The sequence below is a fragment of the Camarhynchus parvulus genome, chromosome 18 (assembly GCF_901933205.1).
Source record: "Camarhynchus parvulus chromosome 18, STF_HiC, whole genome shotgun sequence".
Lineage (NCBI taxonomy): Eukaryota > Metazoa > Chordata > Aves > Passeriformes > Thraupidae > Camarhynchus > Camarhynchus parvulus.
In genome coordinates this window covers 1927254-1943316 of record NC_044588.1, presented here as the reverse complement: position 1 = coordinate 1943316, position 16063 = coordinate 1927254, and the positions used below count along the sequence as shown (strand labels likewise).

At 46.6% G+C, this 16063-nt stretch overlaps 1 protein-coding gene across 1 annotated transcript; it reads left to right on the top strand.

The window, feature by feature from the left end:
- Window positions 1-24: 24 nt before the first annotated feature.
- CRLF3 (cytokine receptor like factor 3) lies at window positions 25-15556 on the top strand. Its single transcript, XM_030961880.1, has 8 exons — window positions 25-393; window positions 2827-3034; window positions 4857-4944; window positions 5404-5581; window positions 6624-6846; window positions 8423-8555; window positions 11563-11675; window positions 12525-15556. The coding sequence occupies exons 1-8, from the start codon at window positions 190-192 to the stop codon at window positions 12776-12778; spliced, it is 1401 nt and encodes a 466-aa protein (XP_030817740.1). The 5' UTR covers window positions 25-189; the 3' UTR covers window positions 12779-15556.
- The last annotated feature ends 507 nt before the right edge of the window (window positions 15557-16063 follow it).

The following is a 16063-nucleotide window of genomic DNA, read 5'->3' as shown; positions in this document are numbered from 1 at the left end:
ACGCCCCCTTCTGCCCCCTCTCCCGCCTTCGCCGCTGTCAGCCGGGTTTTCGCGCCTCGGCAGTGACGTCACGCAGCTAGCGCGTGCCCTGCCCGCCGCGGACGTCACACTTCGCTGACGTCACCAGCCGCCGGTCCGTGCCCCGGGGCCACCTCCCGCTCCCGCCGCGCTTCCCGCCCCGCCCCGCGGATGCGCGGCCCTTCCGAGGGCCGAGGTCCGCCCCGCCCCGCCGCCGCCGCCTCGCTGCCGCCGCGGCTGCCCATGGAGGCCGCCGCCGCCGAGGCCGAGGTGCGGCTCCTCTTGCAGGAGGCTCGGGAGAGCATCGAGGCGGCGCGGAGCTACCGGCGGGAGCTGCAGCAGCGGCTGCGGGGGCTGCACCAGGCGCGGGAGCAGGTGGGGAAGCGGGACGGGACGGGACCGGGCTCTCCGGAGCTGCCCCCGGAGGAGCGGCCGGAGCCCTGCCCGGGCTGTGCCTGCCCGGTGCCCGCAGGCGGGCCCGCTGGGGGCGGCCGGCACCGGGGACCCCGCTGGGGGCGGCGGGCCCTGGCCTCTCCTCTCCCGGGACACGGTGCTTGTCCGTGGTTCCTGTCCGCCGGGAGAGCCGGGATGGGGCTCAGGTGTGGGCAGGGTGGAGCAGGGGGAGCCCCGGGGGTGATGAGAGCCCCGGGACCGGCGGGGGTGCCGGAGATGGAGCGTGTGGGAATGGCAGATGTGCGACGTGTCGGAGGAAAGGGACGCGAGCTGAAATCTCTTACTGAGCTGAACTTCGTTTTCTGGGAGCAGAGGGAGCTTTCCCAGGCACGAATAAATATCTTAAAGAACTACGCTTCCAAAGTAGCCGGGATCGAAGTCTGATTTAATGGGGTGTGTTATGCCCATCTTCACATGGGATACCTGCCTGGGCAGCTGCTCCCTGGCCTGGATGAAGGCTGCTTGCTGTCCCCATGCTCCGCAGGGCCCGGGTCACGTACCTGTGGGTCAGGCGGGAGGGCTGCCGGCGTTCCCGGTCAGCCGGTTTGGCTGGAGCCGGGCAGGGCTCCCGTGGCACCGTGAGAGATGCAGGAGCAGATAGGAGGGACAGAGAGCCGCAGTGCCGGGCTGGCTCCTCTGCCCAGGCAGCCTCTCAGCACATGGAGGTTTGCAGGCTGGAAGTGATGCCTTGCTGTCTTCGATTCAGCTCTGCGAGGGGTAAATAAAGACCCAAACAAAACCAAACTGAGGGAGTGTTTCCGTGGTGACCTATTGGTTTTTCTGAAGTGGATCACGTTAATGCAGAAACCTGCTGTGAATCTGCTGGGTGAGTGTCCTGCTCTCAGTGTGTGGGTGATCATTGGACATTTAATTAGGCAGCACTGAAACCACAGACTGCTTAAGAAAATGAATTGTTCATGGCTGTCTTTCATCCAAACCTTGTCATCCCAAAGTGTTGCTGGGCAGTGAGAGGCAGCCCATGTGCCTTTGTGCAGTGAGTGTGTAGTTAGCTCACCTTTCCTTTTGCTCTTGGGGGCAATCCCCTTGCTGTGTGCGTGTTTCTGTTTTCTCTCTTTCCATCTTCTTGCTGTTTTGCGCACATCCAAGAGTTCCCTGTGTTCCCAAGGTTCTGAGTGTGCTAGTCTGGGGTTTGTATAGTGGCAGCTTTATTATTTGGGGGCTGGTTGGCTGATGTGATGGGACTGGATCACTCACGTTGCATCCTTTTTCTTTGGACCAATGGGATGTGATTTTCTGCAAACTTCACAGAGCTCTGTGTGTTCAGGGACTTGCATTTCCTCTTTTGCATGATGAGCAGTATCTAATTCTGTGGCTGAGCTGCTGAATTTGTATCTGCCTGTAATGGAGGTAAAATGCTTGGAGAAGTGAATGTTCTGTCTTCCTTTGCCCCACCCCTTCACAAAGCTAAATACTTCCTTTTTTTCCTCAAGCATTGAACTTACAAGAAAAGGGAAACAGAGCTGTGTGGCAGCTGCAGACCTTCATGAGTATTTGGTGAAGAGGAAATTTATTTTACCTAACCAGAGAACTTCCTGTGTTGGTTGTCTGTACTTCTAAAGATCTAGAAATTACGTGTAAGGCTGTCAGAGTGCTGCAGCATTTCCTTGTGTGCGTGACTTAGAAAAGTTGTTCACAGGGAGATGTTTGCTTCTGTGATTTTTGCATCTGTAGCTCAAGGATGTTCAAGTGTGTTTTCTTCCCAAAAAGCCAGATTCAGCAAGTTTGCAGACGTTTTAATGAGCACTTGTAGAACCTTCTGTGGTTGGGTTCTTCCGGAATCAAAACAGACTTGCTGTTCACCCTGCCTGGTCACCAAGGGTAGCTGTTTGAACAAAACTGAAAAGAAAGCAGTTTTATGAGGATTTTAAAAATCCAGTGAAGTGATAGCACTTGGAAAAGTGCTCCTAGACAGTCTTCTGAAAGTCTGATAGGTTTTTGTTTGCAAGGAGGATTACCAGAGGATGGCAGAGTGGTTTTTAAATAGGATTACAGCAGTGGGGTTTTTTTGAGGGGCAGCAGGGAGGAGATCTACAGAACATTTGGATTTTTCTGACAAGAAAAATTCCTTGATTGAAGCACCCATAACCCAGCTGGTATTTTGCTTAGCTAATATGCTCTTCCCCTCATCCAGGCTGGTTTCTTTGCCTCCCTTCCTGCTGTACATGTACTAAAAATGACTTCACTAATTTGTTAACTGCCAGTGGTGATTTTTTAAAGCAGACTTCACTTGCAGCTTTTCTCCAGCAAGTGTGGATGAGATGCTTCAGAAAAATAAAATATGTGCATGGCCTTTGCCTTTATCCTGAATCCTTCTTTCCTGTTACCTGAATTCAGATCAAAGATAGTGCTACATCCACCAGAGATGTGCTTGAGCAGCATTTCAGTGATCTGAAAGGGACCCTGAAGAAGCTGCTGGACGAGCGCCTGACGTCCCTGCTGCAGGAGGTGGATGTCATCGAGCAGGAGAGCATCAAGCCCCTGGACGAGTGCCAGAAGCTGATAGAGCACGGGGTCAGCACGGCCGATGATCTGCTCCGGGAAGGTGAGGCAGGACCTGGTGCTGAGGCTTAGCTCTGCCTTCCACTGTGGCTCTGTCAAAATTCTGGAGTATTCCCATTATTATCAATGTATTTTGTTCATTTTGGGCTTATCTCAAACTAAATGTTAAGAATTGGGTTGTTGTAGTGAAAAGCTGATCATTATTATCTCCTACAAATTATTATTATCATTATTATCATCCTACAATGATAATTATTATCTCTGACAATGTATTTCAGCATTTCACTCCAATCCTGGGGTGTACATGTGTCAGTGTAGCCTCTCCTGGAGGGCAGGAAGTACCTATTTGAGAATTATTTCACTGCAGAGACATTCTCTACCTCTCCAGGGTAGACAGAAAAGTATGTCAGAGTACTTTGGAATAAAATACATTGTGGGTACCACTGTAGCAAAGTGTCTGCTTTGATGAAGTAAATTATGTCTGTCTTGCTGAAATAGCAGCTGAAACAAACATGTTGTCCTGCTGAGTGTGATTATGTTATTGTTGGTGGGGAAGATGAGGAATCAAAGAGCCATTGTACAGGGAAAATTTCTCTAAAAAGTCTGAAGATGAGGCAGACAAAAATGGACATGTGGAATATTACTGTAAGGGCCAGACTATACCCTGCTGATGCTAAATACTTCGGCAGAAAGGAATGTCACTCTTGCCTGTTTTCCCCAGGCTGGAGAACCTACTGGGAGCATGTCTGAGCCATGAGTGTGTTGGCAGTTTCCTTGCATTGTTCTCATGTCTCAACTTTAGCTTTCTTTCAGCATGAGCTCAGTTCTGGGAGCTGAGCTGTGTCCCAGGGGTGGGAAAGCTCCCAGTTCCTCCTCAGCCCTGAGTTTGTGCTGGCTGGGGAGCTCAGTGCCTCCTGCTCACAGGAGCAGTGACTGTGTTTAAGGATTAATTTGGGGTTTTTTCTACCACCACAGCTCTGGGACAGCTGGTGTTCACCTTGATTTTATTTTAAGCCTTAGGTTACTGAATCTGCATGGTGGCAGAAGTTTTTTGTGTGAAATTCTGTGGGGTCTGATGAGGAGCAGACTTGCTGCAGTTCCCATTCCCCCAGGTGCTCTGAGCATCACCAGGACTGTGGGCAGGACCAGCACAAGCTGCAGCTGAGGCACAGAGGTGTTAAACCTCGTGGTTATTAAATCTCCTGTGCCAATTATGACGTGTGCTTTCCTTCAGAGATTTGTAACGTGTGTAATCCTCCACTTGGAAAAGGACTCAGCTGGCTGAAGTTGTAAATTACCCTAAAGTCAGCAGACAGGAGACTGGAGCATATGTCTCTGTAAGATGAAGTGTGGGATGCTACTTTATATGGAAAGCTTAGGAAAATATTTGTATTTATCTCCACACTATTGCATGGATTAGATTATTTCCTTCATTGTGACAATGATTGTGATTGTAGCAAACAGAACAGTGATTGACATTATGTCTTGCTTTTAAGTGCCTGCTTTTTTATTTTCTGATCAGTGAATGTGCTTTGCTTTTTTCTTCATTTAAAGCTAATGGAGAAAGGGATTAATAATCCTGTTTTTTTTGTCATCTGACCCCAGTTCTGCTTCTGTCTGAGACCTGAGGCAAATTATTACATCTCTTATGGGTGTGTCTACAGGTAGCTTTCAGAGCTTCAAAAGTTGCTAGATAGGCGTTATATTGTTACCTGTAATTGCATTTTCTAGCTAAGACTAGCAAAAGTGCTGAGAGTGCTTCACATTTAATTGGTTTTTCATGTCAGAACTGGTTATTCTTTGAAGCAAAGAATGCCTTCTGTGGATGTTGTCTCATTAGAAATATTTTTACTGTTTGGTTACAGGAGAGAGTGCAGTCGATGGAGATGTGGGACAACAGAATGAGAAACTTTGCAACTTTACAAAAAAAGCTTTACATATTCAGCTAGATAGGTAAGGCGCCAACATTCTGAGGTGGTCTGAGGCAGTGGCACCTGTGCCCTTCTTTTTAGGGGATCTTTTCTCCTTTGAAACAGAAGCTTTCTGCTCCATTGCCTCAAAAAATTCATTTGAGGTGCTGCTGTCCTGTTTGTTTCAAAGACTCTCTTTGGGGCTGGTGCTCACAGAATGGAGGGGGTTTTCACCTCCATATGTTCTGTGGGAACATAGGCTGTTTATTTGGGAAGGATGAAGCCACTCCCTGTAGAACAGCCTGTGTTTCAGAGTATTTGCTGACAAACAGTCTGGTTAGGGCTGAAACACAATGTTTGCTGAGTCTTTTAAGTTTGGAGTGCGCGTGCCAATTTCTGCAGCTGCTCTCTCTTTGCAGAACTGCACAGATTCAAGTGTACGGATGAAATTTGAATTTGTGGAAGCTGGCCTCTCTCATTACAGCAAACTTTCCTTTCTCAGCTTACCAGAAGTGCCTTCCTTGGTTGACGTGCCTTGTTTATCTGCCCAGCTGGATGACTGCCTCCTTACTATATTGAAAAATCAAATATTCAGACATGGAACTGTGGCATCCCGCCCACCTGTACAGCTGGAGGAGTTTGTGGAAAAGCCTGGAGGTATTTTAGTCCGATGGTGTAAGGTAGGTAAAATATCCTGTGTGAAATTCCTTTAGACTTGAGTTTTTTCTAAAAAGACCCAAACAATCCACTTTCTTTCTGAACTCTCTACTGCCTTCCAAGGACTAGTCCACTCCAGTGTCGAGTTAAAAACTTAAGAAGAGGTTTCTATGGTAATGGTGTCATTTAAAGACAAGGCATTGCAGTGATGGTGTGTGGCTGGTGCTGGGTTTCTGTCTGCCTGCAGTGACACTTGCTTTAGCAGACCCAGGAGGAGGCTGGACCTGCTCTGTTACACTTTTACCTCTAAACACCTTTGTGTTCCTAGGGAGATGCAGTGGGTGGAAAAAGGAAAATATTATTGTATTTGCTAGTCCAGTAGCCTTTCTCTTCAACACACAAAAACTATTTTTGTGTAAACCACTGCTGTGGTCTGATGTGGTTTAGTTGTTGTTGGACAGCTCTGTGCTCCTTGGCAGCATCAAACAAACCTTTGTTGTTCTAGCAACAGCCACTCATTGCTGGCCACCCTTCAGTTGTGAAGGATGTGCACTCAGGTTATTGAACCATAGGCACTGCTCTCAGGTGGGGTCTGATTTTCTGTGCTGTACAGGAGTTCCCTGGATTTGGTTGTGCCTGCGGAATAATGGAGAGGGTTTTTTGAGGGGGTGTGTGTAAATATCTTTTGACTCAGAGATATCAAAGAACTGGAAATCATTCCCTGGAACAGTTTATGAAGGACAACACTAATTTTCCCTTGCTGTTAAAAACTGGTACAGAATTTCTTCTGCAAAGTTGTTTTCAGCTTTTGGCTGAAGGATCTTTTTAGATCTCTGCTAGAATGAACAGCCTTCTGTTAAATGTTTCTTCTTCTGTAGATATTTTCTAACTGTAATAAGACAATCTGATACATCTGTTGGCTCAGACACTGATGTTACTTTCTACAAGGCACATTTTCTGCTCTGAAGTACCTTGTGGGTGATCACCTGCAGTGCTGTCCTGTGCCCCTGCAGAGGGGAGGGAGAGCCAGAGGGCTCCTTTGTGACGCAGTGACCGTTTCTGCAGGTGGATGAAGATTTCACGCCCCAGGATTACCGGCTGCAGTTCCGCAAGAGCCCGGGCAGCCCCTTTGAGGACGTGTACGTGGGCTCAGAGCCCGAGTTCCTGGTGCTGCACATGGACCCCCACGTGGATTACCAGTTCCGGGTGTGTGCGCGTGGGGACGGGCGCCAGGAGTGGAGCCCCTGGAGCGTGGCCCAGACCGGCCGCACCACGCTGGTGCCCCACGGTGCGTCCTGCCCTGTGACAGTGGCCACAAGGGTTCTTGAGTTGGGGAAGAGACGAGAACGTTGACTCCATGTTCAGAAGGCTTGATTTATTATTTTATGATATATATATATATTACATTATAACTATACTAAAAAGAATAGAAGAAATGGTTTCCTCAGAAGCTAGCTAAGCTAAGACTAGAAAAGAAAACAATGATAACAAAAGCAGCTCTCTTGGACTCTGTCCGAGATAGCTCGGTCCTTGATTGGCCATTAATTATGAACATCCAAGATGGGCCAATCCAAGACAGACCTGTTGCATTCCACAGCAGCAGATAACCATTGATTACATCTCATTGCTGAAACTTCTCAGCTTCAGCAGGAAAAATCCTAAGAAAGGATTTTTCATAAAAAGGATGTCTGCGACACTGCCCCACAGACATGGCATGAGCTGTCCCTCTGTCCTGCAATGCATTCTTGGCTTCCTTGGCTGAGGGACACTCAGTGAGCCTTTCCCAGGTGCCTCGCTGCTTCCTTAGCCTTGGAAAACGTGTGAGCCAGAAGAAAAGCATTATTTTTTCTTCTCCCTCGCCACAACATAAGGATTCTTGATGACCTACAGTGTTGAGGAAGATGAAACAGGAAAACCTTATAAATATGATTGTCTGGCAAAAGATTTTGACAATATAGAAACTATAAGTGAGATTGAAATGAAAGCAAGCTGTGAGATACCTCAGTTACTGAACAACTGGAAAACAACGGTGTGGCCAGCTGAAGGTGATCCCCTTTTGATGGAACAGCGCCCTCTGCTTGCAGGCAGGTCCAAAGGTCAGAGCAGACCCCACTAGCTTGGCAGAAGGGGCCCACAGAGGAGTTTTTAGGGTTTAAAATGTAACACAGTATGGTAATGTAATGATTCTTATAGGCTGTATGTAAATGCTATAGGATTTGTATATTGTACTAGATTGGTTAGTGAGAATCAGAATATTCAACACAGAAGAAGATTTATTGTATTGTAACGGGAACCTCGCTCTCTTACGCTTTTGCTCTCTTTACTCTCTCACCCTCTCATCCTCCCTACCCCTCTCTTCTCATTCCTGCTCTGAGCTGTGGCTGGCAGCTCCCAGCAGGGCCCTGCCCCCAGGCCCTTTGCAATAAACCCCAAGTTCCCAGCCAGGGCTTCAGAGATCTCTCGTCTCCGTCCATCCCGACCGTCCTGCCCCCGACGCTCCTGCACTACAGCTCATAAGAAGCTCTTATCTTGGAGAGAGGAAAATTTAAATTTTCTGTTCACTTACAAATTTCTAAGCACAGTGGGTAATGAAGGCTTTCCTTTTCTTACAATAAGACTTGGCAGGGATTGCAGCAAAGAGTGAACTCCTGGTGAACTCTGAGCTGGAAAATACTTTTTGTAATTGCGATTTATTTGAAAAACAAATCTCTCCATAAGAAAAAGGCAAAACCAGCCCCTGTTTTTAACATAGCTTAAGCTGCATGAGGTGGACTGAGTAGACATTGGGACTGGCTTGATTTGGCACAGAGAGGACCAAGTTGAGGTTCACCATTTTCTTGCTTTTTTGTTTGTTTTCTTTGAAGAATGGACAACTGGTCTGGAGGGTTACAGTTTGAGCAGCCGAAGAAACATAGCGCTCCGGAATGATTCTCAGTCCTGTGGTGTGCTCTACTCCAAAGCTCCTACTTATTTCTGTGGGCAGACATTAACATTCAGGCAAGTCCTTTTTGGGTGGCTGGTGGCTGGTGCATCCCCTGTGAGCTGTCACATCTGAGTTGTGTGTAAACCTGAGGCATGTTTGAGTTGTAAATGAGCTCAGCTCCAGTCCAGGTAGTGCCTCTATGTGACATCTGACCTTCCTTTAGTTCTGCTTCCTGGCTTTGTAGGAAAACACCTGATGTTTTTGTAGGACCTGCACTTATATAAAAGTGAGTGAACTCCAGAGGGATGGTAAAATATAGCTCATGCTGAGCAGATCTGTGGAATGTTGAACTTCCTGATGTTTTGTAGCAGCTGTTACTGGCTGAAGTCAGTGGAGCTTTGCCTCTAGCTCCTTTTAACCTTGGGTCAGGGGTGCTTTCCTTCCCAGACTAATCACTGGCTCTGAAGACTTTGACACAAAAACACTGATGTGCTGTTGGGATGACAGTCTGGCAGCAATGCCTTTGACATGTGAGATAATTAGTGCTGGTCAGACAACTGCTTGAAACTGGCATTAGAACATCCAGAGTGGAGAAGGGATCTTGTGAATTTCAAGCTTTCCATCTGACACAGAACATGATTAAAAACCTTGGCAGCTTTGCTGCCTGTCATCCTATCCCTGAGAAGATGCTGTTTAACAGGGTATGAGGAATGTCCTTGTGGATGTGTCAGTTGTCATTACAGACCTCAGAGACTCTGAAGCTTTGTTTAATCTTTTCCCTGGTTAAATAAAACTACTTGCTGTACGGCAGGCAGCCCCCACAGGCAATTGAAAAGGGCTGTTCGTGATGCTTTCATGACTTTTTCCATGGTGTTTCATTTATCCCTTCCTGATAATGGATTATGTTAACTTTAGATGATTGTAGTGTGAGGATGTATTCAGTTGCCCTGTCTGAGATGGATAAAAAGATCTAAAGCTTTCATTTCAAATCTGTTGCTAGATTTAACTTCTCTTGGCTCAGCAATGCCTGTGAAATTAAAGGCAGAACCTTGAGGTTTCCCTTGGTTCTCTCTCAGTCCAGTGCTTTTTATCATTTTTATTGGTAGCATATGAAAATGTTTTGCTTCACATTTTGGTTATGGACTTCTCTCCAAGTCCATAACCATCCTGATTGTTTCAGGATGGCAGAGCTCAAACAAGCACGTGTCCACAAGAACTATCGTGACACGAATCTTGAGATTGGAGACAACCTCAAAAATTTGTTTTGTTCCTCTTCCAAGGTCCAAGAGTAGCTTCTTGTTTGGAAGTGTGAGAGATTTTCTTGGACTGGGTGATGTAGTACTTGGTGCTTGACTTCCTCCAGCTGTTGGAACACAAGTTACTATTCTCAAGCAGCTCTGTGTTCTGTGTTCAGGACCCAGGCACAGCTTGTCAGTGAGCAGTGAAGTTGTGATAAACACAGTGCTTTGTATCTACATTTTAAAGATAAACTGTGGCAGTTGTTCTGAGGTGAAGCATTTGGCCAAGCTGTAGCAAAACATCACTGCTTTAGGTCAAGTCTCCTCCTGTTGCTTTGCAGCCTCCAGGGAGCTGCCCTTAGGGAAGGGAACATCTTTCCACAGTGAGATCTCCTTCATCTCCCTAAAGCTTCCTTTGCTGTGGGCAGCCACAGTCCTTGTGGGCAGGCACACAGTGATTTGGGCTCACCCTGCAGCTGCCCTGTGGCGCTCACACTCTGTCAGGAACCCAGCACAGCTCTGGTGACAGCTGAGGCTGAGGCAGTGCCTGTGATGCCCATGGATGGACCATGGATGGACCTTTCTGTGCTCTGAGGCAAATGGGAACTGGTGGGGGTTCACCAAGTTCAGTGTCTGGGCTGCAGTGGCAGGGACAAGGTTTTGTTGTGCAGCATTTTTGTTGTGCACCAAAAGGAATTTGAATTTTCCTTTAGGGTTGTTTTGGGAAAAGAAGGTGGATCCCTTCCAAAGTAAAAGCTTCTTGGAGATTCAAGTAATCATTTTTCCTTTGCTTTACAGTGCAGGGCTATTGCTCTCTTAGGGCCATTCCCAGGGGGCTGAAAAACCTAATGGAGTGCAAAAGTAAAACATGGTTCCAATTTTATCTTTGCCTCTAAAGAGTTAACCCATTGTGTGCCAGTCCACTGCCCCCTTTAATTGCTGTTTCTTGGAAGTTTTGCTGAAGTTTTCCTTTGTTTGCCAACAACCACAGATCAGTCTGTTCTTTCTCTCAAGCTGCAATGAAAATACCAACTGCTTTACTTTCTAGAAAAGACCTGAGTCACTCAGGCTCTCTGTAAAGTAGGATTTAGCACCTTTGAGAGGTAGCAGTACATGAGAAAGGACTCAAGTCCAGAACAGCCCTTCAGTGTACAAACTGTGCAGCCTCACTCCTCTGCTGGGGCCCACAGGGAACTGAGTCCCTGGTCATTTGCACAACTTGTTTGCATTTTCTTCAGAGAGTCGTTCCCCAGACTAAAACTGTGAATACAGCTGAGCAGAGGCCAGATATGTAAATGCTCTTCTAGGCATTGCTTGGTTTGCACCAGGCTGATTTATTCCAAAAGCCCAAACCAAATACACCCCAAAGCAACACCCCATCCCCATCCCATTACAGCAGAATATGACAGGCTCCAAGAAACCTATTTCAGTCTGCTTATTAAATCCCTGCTGAAGCTACAGCTGTCTTGCCATAATACATGATGCTGACCAGTAGTGTGGTATAGCTGATAGTCCAGCTGAGCATATTGTATGCTTCAGACAACTGGAAATAATTTTGAAAGGTCATTTCTAAACTGTGACAGTGGAGAATTGTATTAAATAGCACCGGAAGTTTGCAGGAAGTAAAAGTTTGCTTCATATTTTGTACAGATTAATAGAGTATTGCTCAGTGGAGCTCTTGGGAAAGCTGGTGGGAATTTTGTCATTCACCAGGGATCTCCCCAGAAGCTTGGGTGAATTTGTTGAGAGCCCTGGAGCACAGTACAGGGGTCTGGAATGACTGGATTTCATGGTATGTTTTGATTTAAAGCTTCAGGTTTAGATTTAACCTTTTGCTTGTTAGGATTGAGACCGTGGGGCAGCCGGACCGGCGGGACAGCCTGGGCGTGTGCGCGGAGCAGCGCAACGGCGACGAGTCCCTGCAGCGGGACCAGGCCGTGTGCGTCAGCACCAACGGTGAGTCTGAGCCACAGAGCCACAGAAACACCTGCTGGGAAGAGACTTTAAAGATCAGCGAGTCCAACCCGTGCCCCAACACCTGAACTAAACCCTGGCACCCAGTGCCACGTCCCATCCCCTTTTAAACACATCCAGGGATGGTGACCCCACCACCTCCCCAGGCAGACCATTCCAGAACTTTATCACCCTTTCTGTAAAATACTTTTTCCTAATATCCAACCTATATTTCCCTTGGCACAGCTTGAGACTGTGACCTCTGGTGAAAGAGCCCAACCCCACCTGAGCACAGCCACCTTTCAGGGAGTTGTAGAGTGATAAGGTCACCCCTGAGTTTCCTTTTTCTCCAGGCTGAGCACCCCCAGCTCCCTCAGTGCTTCCTCACAGGGTTTGTGTTCCCAGCCCCTCTCCAGCCTCATTGCCCTCCTCTGGATGTGTTTGAGCATCTCAACATCCTCTCCAAACTGAGGGGCCAGAATTGGACACAGCACTCGAGGTGTGCCCTCACCAGTGACAAGTACAGGGGAAGGATGACCTCCCTTCTCCTGCTGGCCACGCTGTTCCTGATACGGGCAAGAATTTCTCTTCCCAAAACCCACAGCCCCTGGCTCTTTAGATCCCTACATGACACATGAGCAACTTTCATGTATGTGCTGCTTGTGCAGTTAAAAATCCTTGGTGAGATCACAGATCTCTTCCTGCTAGCAGTTACTGCAGCCTGTTCCATGTGACAGGAGAAATGTAGCAGGGTTACTTCCCTATTTGCCTGCAAAAAATAGAGAGATGTGTTCTTGCATGTTAGTATGTACAGAAAATGAGAAATATTGTTAGATCTGCTAACTGTTTCAGGGGCAGTATTTGTAAATGGAAAAGAGATGACAAACCAGTTGCCTGCTGTTACTTCTGGCTCCACTGTGACATTTGACATGGAAGTTGTGCAGTTTGGACCCTGCAGCAACGAGGGAGGAAACTTCAAGCTTCGAGTAACCATCAGCTCTAACAATAGAGAAGTGGTCTTTGACTGGGTACTTGATCAGTGCTGTGGCTCTTTGTACTTTGGATGTTCATTTTCTTACCCAGGCTGGAAGGTTTTGGTCTTTTAGCAGTGAGTAAAGGGATTTTTTGTTCTTGTTGTAAAGTGTAATGTTAAAAGCTCAGTTTCCAGCTGTTAGACAACAATCTGGTAACAAACCCCTGTCTTTATAGTACTTGAACTCCACTATATTGTACTTCATACTGGATTCATTTAAACAATAATTGTGAAACATTGGATTTGTTACTCCAGAAAAGCTAGAAACAAGCATTTGTGTAGGCAAATTAATTTAAGCAATCCATCAGACCTTTCCCTTTTTTCCTCTAGACTTGATTTTTGTCAGTATTTCATTGTACTCGTCTCAGGGTACGCGCGTTGTGTAGAATTAACTTTGCTTAAAGCTGCTGCTCTGTGAAATGAGTGTTTTAGGGGTGGTAATGGACCAAAAGTTGTATTTCTGCCACTCAGAGCACAGTATTAAGAGCAGTGAGGTCCTGCTGTGCTTCCTTGTGCACGATGCTGCCTTAGGGGTCTGTGTGGGCAGCGGGGCTGCCCGCGGCAGCCGCCTCCTCGCGCACGGTACTGTTCATCCCTCTGCAGCAGGGAGCTCTGAGCCAGCCTGGGGCTCAGAGGGAGCCAGCCTGTTCCTGTCTCACTTAAGTGCCTTATTTCCATGCTTCTTGAGCTGTTTTCTGTGTTGTCACTTGGAATATGTTTTCTGTAGTAGCTGCATGGTGATGCTTACGTTGACCATGCACGGCTGCCTCAAGCAGACCAAGCCAGAGCAGGATGTGATCCTGAGCCTCTCTGAATGTCTGCCCTGGTTACAATTCACACAGAGCCTGTGTGAGAGCAAGTCTCAGTGATTTGGTACCTGAGCTCACCCTGTGGATTGGCAGCTGTGATTCCTCAGAGCCCTTCTAACACTCAGAGACAACCTTCTCTTACTGTCTGCCAACACAGGTGCTGTTGTGATTCCTGCAATCCCAAATTCTGCCTGGGGACACTGGGCAGTCAGCACAGGTGCATGGCCCAAGCACTGCAGACTGCACTGCTGCTCCACCTGGAATAAGGGAGATGGGCTTTGGGTGGGCTTCAGGCAGGCCCTGCCTGCACAGAATTAACCTGGGGCAGTCAGAATTGAAGAGATGGTGGTAATTAAGCTGTCTCCTCCATAGAGTAGGATGGGATAAATAATAGTGTGAATTAAATGACTTGGAATTCAGAAGTTATGTAAAGTTACACATTTTTCCTCTAAGGAGCAACTAAGACGGATAGGCTCAGTCTCAAAGAGAGCCTATTCCTGGTCAAAAGATTGCAATGCTGCTGGATTTAAGGAATATTTAAAAGTAACATTCACTGATGGGCTTACCTCAAGTTCAATTAAAATTAAATATATTTTATCATGTTAGAGTAGCACTATTTTTATAAAGCCTAGACAATCATACTGCCTTTCCTTCAGTGGCAATGTGCTACATTAGCCCTCTGTGCAACCATAATAAGCTTAAAGCATAAAGGCTTATTTTACAATTAATTAACATTGCCCATACTCACACTGTCAGTACAAAAAGATCAGCCATCCTGCCTGAATTTCTCCCCAAGCAGCTGTAGCAGGGGTACAAGAATTTCAGACAAGGAGAATGGCTGTTGGTATTTAGACCATTTACAGGAGAAAAAATGTGTGCATTTAGATGAGTGCAAAGAACCTGCACAAGGCAGAGTTTGGGTGGAATGGGCAGGAAGACGAAGTGAGGAAGACTGAGCTGCTGCAGGTCAGATCATCCACTGTTAGCTACAAAGGGCCTGCAGTACTCTTAGCTTTTCAAGCTTCACTAGTTCAGTGTTAGGGAAAAAGAGAATACTGGCATATCCTGTGCTTTCAATGTTACTTCAGTTCTCCTGTGAAGAGTGTTTTCAGTACTTTTACATAAAGGTTCAGTAGATGAAAGTGTCAGTCCTGCTCAGAGGGTGGGGCAGGCACTCCAGACAGCAGCTGACTTAGATCTTGCTCCATGTAGTTGTGCTGGCAGTTCTACTTACACACTTCAGGTATCAGGTACTAGTTGTAACTTAGTACTTCTACCATATGGAAAGTAAAATTGTGAATATCCACACTTCTGAGGTACCAATGGGTCAGGTACCTTTTCATCTGCTCTTGGAGGGGCTGGTCAGACTATAGATTCTTCAGGATATTTACTTCCATATTAGAAAATAAAGCTTAAACCTTGAATTCAGGTACTTCCAGAGGTGGCAATGTCGTGTCAGGTTGTTCAGAATATACATAAAAGCAGCTGAAGATGACTGTGAAGGGCCATGAGAGGCCCCTACTGCTGCCTCGAGAGCTGGGGAGGGCAAGAGAAGTTTTTCTGCCTTCAGGCTTTAACTGTTTGTTGAACAAGGGCAGTTTGCCAATGGTTCTTTGGTTGTTATTGTGGTGGTTTTGGTTTTTTATTTGAACTTGGCACAAGCCTCACTGTCCAAATTGCCAATGAGGTACTTTCAGCCACCTCTTGGAGCTGCACCTTGTGAACAGAGGAGGAGTGAAGAGTCTCAGGGCAAGAGACCCGAGCACTAAAGGAACAAAGGATGCAAAGAGGCGGAAGAGGCTTGAACTAAAAGGTGTAAATTCTGTTCTTCCGCAGCAGAGGTCAGCTGGATGGAAAACTTGACACTTCCTTTACAATTTGCACCTCTAGCTCTTGGAGCCCTGCAAGCAACAGAGTGTTAATGGCTTATGAAACCCAATCCTGAAAGTTGTTTTCCTAAGCTAGTACATTAACTTACCTCAACTAAGACTTACGTGTCAAGAGAAATTTGAATTTTTTTAAATAAAAGTTTTATCCCTCAACTGTGTATGGTCTAGAAATTTATTGAGGCATAAAGCTGAGCACCACAGCATTCTAACAAGATAAGAAAATGTTTTCTAGAGCATTGCAGCCAATTCTTTAAGAGCTTCTCCCCATTTATTTAATCTTCTGTCCCTCAGAACTCCCAGTTTATTTCCAGGTTTCCCACCTGTGCTCTTTACCTTTATGTCCAAATTTTAACTGACATCTCTTAAAAAAAATTTCCCTTCTTTTAATAAATTTTTTTACAGCATCTATGAGCTACTTCCCTCAATATTCCATCCCAGCTGATTGGTCTCTGTCTCCATTTTACTGTTCCCATCTCTTACTGGTGCACTCTGTGGTGCAGCTCTTACACATCTGTAGCTTTTGGCCAGCAGCAGAGGTATTTAATCACCTTCAAATAAAGTCCCTGTTGGACTAACACACAGCTTTACTTCATTCCCTTAGTTCTGCTTTACCTGGAGCCTGTTCCAGTTCTTTGGTCTCTTTTAAAGGAAAAACAGCTT

Coding starts and splice junctions, on each gene's coding strand:
- CRLF3 (XM_030961880.1), top strand. CDS start 190: ATGCGCGGCCCTTCCGAGGGCCGAGGTCCGCCCCGCCCCGCCGCCGCC. Junction 394..2,826: donor TGCACCAGGCGCGGGAGCAG/GTGGGGAAGCGG, acceptor ACCTGAATTCAG/ATCAAAGATAGTGCTACATC. Junction 8,556..11,562: donor GGGCAGACATTAACATTCAG/GCAAGTCCTTTT, acceptor TTTGCTTGTTAG/GATTGAGACCGTGGGGCAGC.